The sequence below is a fragment of the Nannizzia gypsea genome, genomic scaffold (genome assembly GCF_000150975.2).
Source record: "Nannizzia gypsea CBS 118893 supercont1.3 genomic scaffold, whole genome shotgun sequence".
NCBI classification, from domain to species: Eukaryota; Fungi; Ascomycota; class Eurotiomycetes; order Onygenales; family Arthrodermataceae; genus Nannizzia; species Nannizzia gypsea.
In genome coordinates this window covers 266,454-275,330 of record NW_003345199.1, presented here as the reverse complement: position 1 = coordinate 275,330, position 8,877 = coordinate 266,454, and the positions used below count along the sequence as shown (strand labels likewise).

Here is an 8,877-nt window from a genome sequence, read left to right as displayed (position 1 = left end):
GGCTAACAATACATTAGTTGTGGACTTGGTCTATATGTGTCCGGCAAACGCTCCATGATAGCCCAGCTGGTTCCAGTTTCTCGTGTGCAAGCAACGTTGAATACTAGATCACAAAAAAAGAGCCTTGAAACATTCGGCAATTTTATTTCTATCGCCATTTGATGAATTATGTTTTGCGAAATCATTTAGATTTTAGATCGTTCACTGAGGTGCTTGGCCACCCGTTGAGAGACAGTTCGTTTTCTAGCGTGTCTGGAGCGGTCATCATTTTATGTTCACTTTTCATTGTACAAATACCATGGTGCGGGTTATCAATAAATCAATCCTCGAACGATGAAATTTTCTCCGAATTTACTTCACGGTGCAACTTTCACAGAGACATCGATGAAAACCATCATTCCGGTTAGAAACGAAAATCGGAAGATCTGTAGCCGAATGGAGGATTAATATTAAATAACTATATAGAGAACGAAATCCATAAACGAGTGACTGGTTTGCAGCATTTGCAAGACAATAATTTGAAAGACAATAATAAAAGGCAGAGAGAGGTATAATTGATAAGAGTAGCCATACTCTCATCATACCTTGAAGGAAGGGACATGCCATCTATCCGCTCTCGCTCTCGCTCTCCTCCTTCTCAGCAGGCTTCTCAGATTCGTCAGGAATGTAGAGGCATTTGATGCTCTTGGTTTGACGGCCATCGTGTTTAAAGGCATCTGGGATGCTACGGGAAGAGACGATGGAAGTGCTGGTTTCGCAGTTTGCGTCGCTATATGTTCGTTAGTATTTGTATCAAAGAAACAAATGTATTCATTTCATATGGCAGGGAAGACGTACGAATAGAATTGGCACAGGGCACCGCGGGGCAGCTTCACGGATCCAACGGATGTAACGCTATGAGGCAAAGCTATGTTAGCGATATGACCGTACTATTGATAGGGGTGGAATGGTATCCTGGTTTGAAGGAGCCATACAATGGATCAGCCAGAGGGTTGCACTCGGAATCAATCGGGAGCTCCTTGCGACGGCCATTGAACCCAGTCAAACTATAGATTGCAGCCTGTATGGTAACTATTAGCAAAACTTCAATATTGTTATTGTATATTGGTAACTGCATACATTGACATTGCAGGTATCTGTGGTTGGCGTTGGACCGGCGCTGACGAGAGCAATGCTCGTAGCCATAGCAAGGGCAATGAAGCGAGAGAAGAACATTTTGGTAAGTTGATGTAGGGAATGGATGTTCAAACTATGTTTATACGAAGGTTTTCAAGGGGGATTTCTTCTCGGTTAGGAATGCTGGCTGGCCCGGATCTGGTGATGATATCCGAAAACAGTCGAAGAGGAGGTATAGGAACGGGTATTTATATTTGAATTGGTCTGGCTCTTAAGACCCCTTGCTGAGTAAAAAGGGGGTTCTGAGCTGATGCCATTGATATCTTAGTTGATTCGTGACACTGTGACTATGTATGATCAGGTACAAATACTAATATCAACATATTTTCTGCCGTCTGTACGTCACAGTTGGCAAGTGATCGTAGTAGTAGCGCTGTTCCACGGCAGTGTGCCTTGATCAAAACTACAGCCAACCATGCAGGGATGCGGTGTGATTCCCAAGTGAATGCTAGGTTATTGATGGAGGCTATCCTAGTCAATGGCAATATCCTACCTGCCCTATTTACCCGTTATTGTGGCCACCTGGGTATCTAGACGTGCTTTCCAATGGATTCGACGAAACACAAAATTGAAGCACTTCAGAGAATAACAGCATTGAGTTAGTCTTTCGTTAGACAAGCAATAGCTTGTCAGCCAGCGTGTGTTAGACCGTAAGATGGACTTCTTTTCTACCGTTGAGAATGAGCTACCTCTATCCCGAAGTCTTCTTTTGACTGATATTTTGCATTACGTGTACTCCGGGATAAGGCTCCTGGAAGAACAGCCAGGTAGGTATAGTTGATAACTATTTACCGTGTTAACCCTAAGCTGTATGTTAGTTCTGGATAAATATAAGTGCCAGAGAATGAGTTGTTTACAAATCCATTAAAAGGGGTTACTACGTTGAGCACGGAATCGAGACGTTGAGTAACGTGACTCTGGCAAGTTCTGTCTAACATGTAGACTGAACAAGTTCAATGCTGAAGAGACCCAGTTGCGTTGCAGTATTGCCACAAATATTGTAATATTGGCCAGTCCGATTATAAAGCGACTCCCTGTCGTCCCTTCCTGTTTCTCGGCAGTTCGTCGGTTGTGAATCACTACCGATGAGATAGGGGTTTCGTTTGCCTCTCTTTCGAGCATTGCATGGGCAGTGCTCCGTACACCAAGTACACCACAGAGAACCAGGCATGGAATGCACTTTCAAGATTGGACAGTTGGGGACGTACCCTCCATACATTGATTGACGGCAGATTAACCGTGTTGAATGTCACTATTAGTGCTTGAGAATACCATATCCAATCAATGAAAAGGTATCCAGTATTCTATACTGGTGACGAACCAGCCTGGCTTTATGGGTTGGATTCTTCCACCGGGCTAGTCGACAGTCTTTGCCTCTAGAAATGATGATAAAACCGTACCAAACCAAACCAAGGGTCAGGCGGGCATTCTCCCAGGCAACGATTGCTCGAGATGTGAGGCAAGAGATAAAATTGGAGACATAGAGCTGCCCAGGCTCTGATATACTCTGAGAAGCTGTCGCCTTTAGTGGCAACTATGTGGGGGAGAGATGTTCTAGCAATATTACTGAGGGGCTGTCGGCTCGCAGAAGTGAATTTGTTCACTTCAAAAAGGAGTAGTTAACTAGCTAAGTCATCTCTTGGAGTTGTCCGCAAGCTCTACATAAGCTATAATGTCGCAATAGTATGTCTCAAGGCGCGAGGCAGAAATATGGATCGAAAGACCGTAGGTAGGTAGACTGATATGACATTGATACAACGTAGATGACAAACAAAGATGAAGATAAAGCGTTCGTGTGGAGACAGGCCAGACCATGACGTTGGCAGAGCCTTGGAACCTTAAAAAGGGTCACGTGAACCTGTGGGAAGCAAGGCGCCGTATAAGAAAGTCGAAGGAGAAGGCCCCCGCCTTGAAAGAAAGCACCTTTGATATCGCATAACTGATACTCACAGACTTGCAGAAGAGTGAAAATCAACAAGTACTACACAGTTACGGTGAGTAGATGACCTGAGACCTACGGTGCAGAGCGGGAAAGTAGCAGAGGTTGACCAGAAGCTGACGGCCTAGCGTGTCTAGATAGCTGAGATACCACTATACACAAAGCCGGCATTATGGACAAGGTCACCGAACAAATGAAGGGTTCCCAACAGCCCGGTGAGACTTGTGCCCCCTAAACATGCCCTGCATTCTCCTAGACCGCCAAATAATACCAATCCCACATCTGTCTGATCGGGCGTCCGGGCTAATGGCATCTCATTATGTAGGCGACGCCAAGAACACTGCCAAACAATTCACTGATCAGGGCCAGGGCAAGGCCGACGAACTGAAGCAGAAGGGCCAGGAGACTGTTCAATCCGTCAAGGATGCCGCATCCAATGTTACAGGTAGTGTGCCAGGCGGTTCGTCCCCACCGAATCCGGTTCTGGTTTTTCATTTACCCCTTCATGTTATAGTTTTTTGTTTAGACAATGGCTAATCTCTCTGACCTCTATAGCCAAATAAAATAACGCCCGGAGCTTCCTTCGGCATTAGAGGAAACATTTCCATGGAACTGGCGAGTCGATGTGGCACCGAATTAGATAGGCGTAATTTGGCTCAAGGAACACGGACTTGTTTGGTGAACTTAAAAAGGAATCATGGATAATGTCGAATAAATTTAATTGAACACTCATTTATTAGGGTATCATGGCTTTGCATGCGCTTAAATCACGATCAGGTTTCTTGACAACCTGTGGTTTGTCAACGAATATCACGTAGCACGATAGGTTAGTATCTCATGGCAAATTTGGTACGAAAGACGAAGTATCTTCCATATTCACTGCCTTGCATGTGCTAAACCGCGGGTGCCGGCCCCTCCAGCCGTAGTAGAGACGTCATGAACGACGCATAGGAGGTATTTGCGGTCTGGTATTATGATTATTTCGTGTATTTTTGTCCTTAGTCGCAGAAGCTTTAACTCATCATCTTCCTCCCGTTCTAGTGGTGTCGGGTCTTCAAACGGGTTACCACCAGCCGGTCCACTGTCTTTATTGAGGCTTTTTCTGTTCTCACTTTCTGTTTCAAGGTCGTCCTCTTCATCCGCCGGTGAAGATAGGGCAGTGCTTAAGGATGATGCAGACGAAACGAATGCATGTATGTGCACGGCTAATGTCTCTGCTGGGCTAGGCTTATATGGCGCTGCTTGCCTCGTAGGCTGGGCCACTACAGGGCTACTGGCCGTTTCTGAGGATTCACCGTCTTGGTCTGTTATTGACGAAGGTGTTGCTATCTCTGTTGGTGGTGCAGAACTTGAGGATGTTCCATTCGTCGTGCTCGGCACCGCCAGTAGGCCTGTTGTCTGTATTATCGAGCCATCCTTGCGCGAAAGTATCAACGTCGACTGTACTCCGGGTCGTGATGTGAGGTGCGACAATTGAGCAGCTACATGCTGGGGAATTTCTGGCAGCTTTCAATAATCAGCATTGCACGCAAAAAAGGGGGGGTACGCTATTCACGAACCGTGTTTCGTTCATTCATCGTTAAATATTCTATTAAGGGAGCAATTCCCCGTAAGTAGATATCCGGAAAAACCTGAGCTTGACAGGTAGACCAACAGAAACTGCCTTTGTGTCAGGAAATATCCTGTCTCGCTTCGTCTTGGAGAAGGTCTTCGTCTTGTCAGTTCTCGAGGTCGATGTAGTTTAACTTCTTGCTGACTAATCAGAGATAACTAACTAGCGGGAAGCAAACGCCAATAAGAAAGACGGTTTTTTTTTTTTAAATTCAACGGCATCGAGGAATTTCTCCAGCTACCATGTTTTGGAGGGCAAGAACTGCTTCTTATACCCATTTTACTAATTATTAATATAATTCCAGTAGTTGAATTGATATATCCGCTTAATTCATAATAGTCGGGCAGCAATGGGCTCCAGTCAGAAAAAGAAAAACGAAAAGAAGAAGGACTTCCAGGTAACTATGCGCAGGGCTAGGAAGGGGAGAAGAGACATTCTACAGCGTTCGAATAATTGACAGGTTATAGAAAACGAAGCTCAAGGTTGGAAAGAAGAAGGCAGCCCCTTCGAATTTTACGAATACAAGCTTCAAATCGAAAGGTAAGCTTGCTTAAAGACCTAGTCTTGCGCTTTAGTTCGGAGGACAGATGGGCATTGCTAACCTACTATGACTTTTCAGCAATCGTTTTAAATCAACAGTCGCTTTCGACCAGTGCACCATCCGAATCGTCTCAATTCACCCATTCGCTGTCCCTACTAGGCTCTAAGACGGATACCCAGCGCAAGGAATCCTTGTCCCATCTCACCACCGCTGTTGCATCGAGGCCGGTGGATTCACCGCTTCCACGACCAGTAGGAGTTATCCTACCGCTCCTATTCCCCTTAATTCTGGACGGGAATAATGGAGTGCGAACACAACTACTTAAGCTGTTGAAGGTGTTCCCTCAAACCGACCTGGAAGGCCATGCAGCTGCATTTTTACCTTATCTTCGAGCGGGAATGACACATTTGGCGGCAGATATCAGGCTATCATCAGTGGAAATTCTCTCTTGGTTGCTCTCTATTGCTGGACAGGAACTAGTATCTGCTGCAGGAGGCTGGGTTAAAACGCTTAATTGCTTCCTTTCACTTCTGGGATGGCACACCGAAGCCTCGACAAAGTGGTCTTCCAATAAGACCTCATTTGGGAAGTCTGGGAGCGAAGGAAAACTAACGGCGAGGGCCCTACAAATATTTGCCGAGTTCCTGCAGGCAGGGATTGGCAGGCCTGATGCGCAGAGCCTATTAGCGGAGGGGCAAGGGGTAAATGATAGCCAAGCTTGTTTCCCACTCCGCCATGTTCAATATCACCTTCTACCGACAAAGCCGTCTCCGTTCGCCTACCTCGACCTATTCGGCAGTATTAAAAACGAGGAAGGGGACATGTATGAATCTCGTGAAGACCGATTAAGAGTTTTTACGCAGAATTTTCACCTTCCGGTTCAACGTGGACTTGATGCTGCCCGACAGGATGGGGGTGAAATTGGTCGAGTTTCCGCCGGAGCCAGAAAAGTACTTAGGGAATGCAACTTGTCTATCCCGTGAGCATAGACATTCTGGAACTGCCCTGTGTCAAAGTTCTTGAACGGTTTGATGGCCCTGTGCATGAGAATGTTACCCTTCCAATACCATTAATCTGGATAACACCTAGCTACCGTCAGGGATGTCCCTTCTCGTAAGAGCGGGAATGAACCAGTACCGGAGATTTAGGAGGGACAATTTAGATATACCATCACTGTCAAGTTTTTAGTCCCTCTGGATAATAGCGATATACTGGCACAGTACAAGGTAGGCTACTGCCGGCGACATTTTACCCTTGCCAAAGCACGAATAACATATATCCCACATATCCTTCCATGTAAGGGCGTAAGGACTATAGGAGACTATACAGTTATCCTATCACGGGTACCTCGACCTGTGTTTTGCGAGCGATCCGTCAAGAGACATGATGCTTCTCTAGAAATACACTCTATTTCCATGTCTCCCTCTCTCTTTACTGAAAATGTCCTATATGGAGAGTTACTCTTTGATTCCCTAGCCATAGATCTGTTATCCGTTATCTATCGACAAAGGAGAGAAGGAATATTTAGAGCTTCACATGCTCTAATGTAACAATCACTACCAATCTGCTATAATGTAAATAGGTGAGCCTACCAAAGCCCTCTTCTTTTCCCCTGAAGGTCCAAATTTCTGACATTGGTGATTACAAAGTAGCTCCTGCTCTATGTTTTGACGATATAGCTTGTTGCTAGGAAACCACAAACAAAGCTTCACATTTGCTTCTTCTCTTCTTCTTCTCTTTCTCTTTTCTTTCTCTCTTCTATATAGACGTGCTACATTTGAAATTTGCCGTCAAGGACCTAGTTTATTCTCTTACCCCTTGCTTTATATTCATATGATACGATTTCCCAATTTTAGCAGCTCGTTATTCCACAACATTTCTACCCCTTTTATTCATAATGGGTGACCTTGGATTCAGAAAGCCATCTCTGTTCAAACGAGACCCGCCGGTGGCAGTCAAAATGCTGCCAGAAGAGCCGAAACAAAAACAGGAGACTCCAGTCAAAATGTGGTTCCATGTCATTTCATTATCTACCTGTGAAAAGCTTTGTGGCCCTTACAGATTGAGGAGGCTGCTTCTGAATAGGTCTGCCAATGATGTTATGTTCCATGTTGCAGTCCCGAATATCCGTCCATTGTAGGTACCATGGCGTGTCTTTTCACCCAGCTGTTACATCGCTGATGGTTTCTGCATTTCAGGTCAGATGCCTTTATGGAAGCCACTGAGCCAGTTTCGACTTCAGCTGCGTCTTCTCCGGATACCTCGGGGCAATCAAATTCGTCTAGCAACTGGGCGAGGTTAACCTCCCCGCTGCGCCCGGCATCACTAGCTGCCACAGATGATATGCGGGAAGCAAGTCCAGACACCGCGTTTAATATTTTAGGATACAAACATGATGGTGAACTACGTCAGCAGGGAACGATACATGACGCACAAGCAGCAGCTATCTTTTCTCCAGCCAAGGACGAACACCCAAAACGCAAGCGGGATGAAGAAAGCTCCTCTGACGACAGCTCGAATGACGGACGGCCTTTGAAAATTTCTAAGCGCAGCGAGGATGACGTCCTAAGTCTCCAATCGCTCTCGTCGGATAGTCATAAAACCTATAAGCCGCAACTCGGGCGTCTCCCTGTCGAGGTTTATGAAAAAATCTTCGAAGAGCTGGATTTGCTGGATATCATTCACCTTGGCCTTACATCGCGATGCTTTCTTAGGCTTCTGGCAAAACATCTTCGGTCAAACATTACCGCCAACTTGGGACAATGGGCAGGAGAGAGCATTATATGCCTTGGAGGTGTGACTGATCAAAACGACTTTCCACCCGTACTGTTCGACGACCCTCACCTTAGAAAGATCTTCGCTCCACACCTGAACAAACTAGCCGACACTGATCATCCAACCCTGATTGAATTTTTACGTGAATGTGGCCCTCTCCTCCCACATGGACTGCGTACACCTTCGAACTGTGGCTTTCTCCATTCGAAATGGTTTGACGATGAGTTTTATAAGCTTCCCATTACCGTTATTAGCCAGATGATTGAATTACTCTGTCCAACCGAGGGTGACTATTATCCACCAGGTGCTAAATGGGTGCTTCGAAACCTTACCACTAAAGAGTATGTTCACGACCCGGGCAAGGGGCTCGGATTTGGTGACATTATCCTCTTGAGAACATCTTGGGCCAGCAAGCCTCCCGCAGGGCTTCAAATCAATGACGAAGCCCCAATACACCGGGGTATATGGGCTGGACACCGATTCGAACTTGTACAGTGGAAGAATCATGACCGCGAAATAGTCGCTGAGACCAAATCTCGGATGATTAGGGGTAGCCCAGCTGGGAAACCATGGATAGATGTTTCTGACGATGTCATCGGCGAACTCAAAGAGCTGTGGGAATTCGAGTGTGGTCCATATTGGCAGTCTCTTACCAAACGACCCATAGGCTAAATGGTACCAGGAATCCATTATACCCAAGGTTATCAGCTTCAATAAATCCGCTACCCCTTTTTGACCTATTGTTTCATTTAATTTTGCTTTCTCGGACAACAAATAGGCTTGGGTCACTTGTTGTTTGCCTTGCGGTTTGGATGCCATCCTTTAGGAGCCGTT

General features: G+C 45.8%; 6 protein-coding genes across 6 annotated transcripts in view; 4 read left to right on the top strand and 2 right to left on the bottom strand.

The window, feature by feature from the left end:
• MGYG_03529 (N amino acid transport system protein) overlaps window positions 1–58 on the top strand; it is a gene marked incomplete at both ends in the record, with an annotated part of 1,819 nt that extends 1,761 nt beyond the window's left edge. Inside the window, one exon of the mRNA XM_003173307.1 lies at window positions 18–58. Coding sequence (XP_003173355.1) covers window positions 18–58 — 41 coding nt within the window. The remainder of the gene's footprint in view (window positions 1–17) is intronic.
• A 548-nt stretch (window positions 59–606) lies between these two features.
• Window positions 607–1,215, bottom strand: MGYG_03528 (hypothetical protein; the record flags this gene model as incomplete). The annotated part of the gene is made up of 4 exons (XM_003173306.1): window positions 607–769; window positions 838–894; window positions 975–1,060; window positions 1,120–1,215. 4 exons carry the CDS (start codon window positions 1,213–1,215, stop codon window positions 607–609), a joined length of 402 nt encoding a protein of 133 aa, XP_003173354.1.
• A 2,072-nt stretch (window positions 1,216–3,287) lies between these two features.
• On the top strand, window positions 3,288–3,652 carry MGYG_03527 (hypothetical protein; the record flags this gene model as incomplete). The annotated part of the gene is made up of 3 exons (XM_003173305.1): window positions 3,288–3,330; window positions 3,441–3,575; window positions 3,642–3,652. The coding sequence occupies 3 exons, from the start codon at window positions 3,288–3,290 to the stop codon at window positions 3,650–3,652; spliced, it is 189 nt and encodes a 62-aa protein (XP_003173353.1).
• Window positions 3,653–3,991: 339 nt separating this feature from the next.
• MGYG_03526 (hypothetical protein) lies at window positions 3,992–4,692 on the bottom strand (the record flags this gene model as incomplete). The annotated part of the gene is made up of 2 exons (XM_003173304.1): window positions 3,992–4,621; window positions 4,675–4,692. The coding sequence occupies 2 exons, from the start codon at window positions 4,690–4,692 to the stop codon at window positions 3,992–3,994; spliced, it is 648 nt and encodes a 215-aa protein (XP_003173352.1).
• Window positions 4,693–5,076: 384 nt separating this feature from the next.
• MGYG_03525 (pre-rRNA-processing protein ipi1) lies at window positions 5,077–6,251 on the top strand (the record flags this gene model as incomplete). Its single annotated transcript, XM_003173303.1, has 3 exons — window positions 5,077–5,124; window positions 5,195–5,267; window positions 5,347–6,251. 3 exons carry the CDS (start codon window positions 5,077–5,079, stop codon window positions 6,249–6,251), a joined length of 1,026 nt encoding a protein of 341 aa, XP_003173351.1.
• A 914-nt stretch (window positions 6,252–7,165) lies between these two features.
• Window positions 7,166–8,715, top strand: MGYG_03524 (hypothetical protein; the record flags this gene model as incomplete). Its single annotated transcript, XM_003173302.1, has 2 exons — window positions 7,166–7,404; window positions 7,467–8,715. 2 exons carry the CDS (start codon window positions 7,166–7,168, stop codon window positions 8,713–8,715), a joined length of 1,488 nt encoding a protein of 495 aa, XP_003173350.1.
• Between the last annotated feature and the right edge of the window lie 162 nt (window positions 8,716–8,877).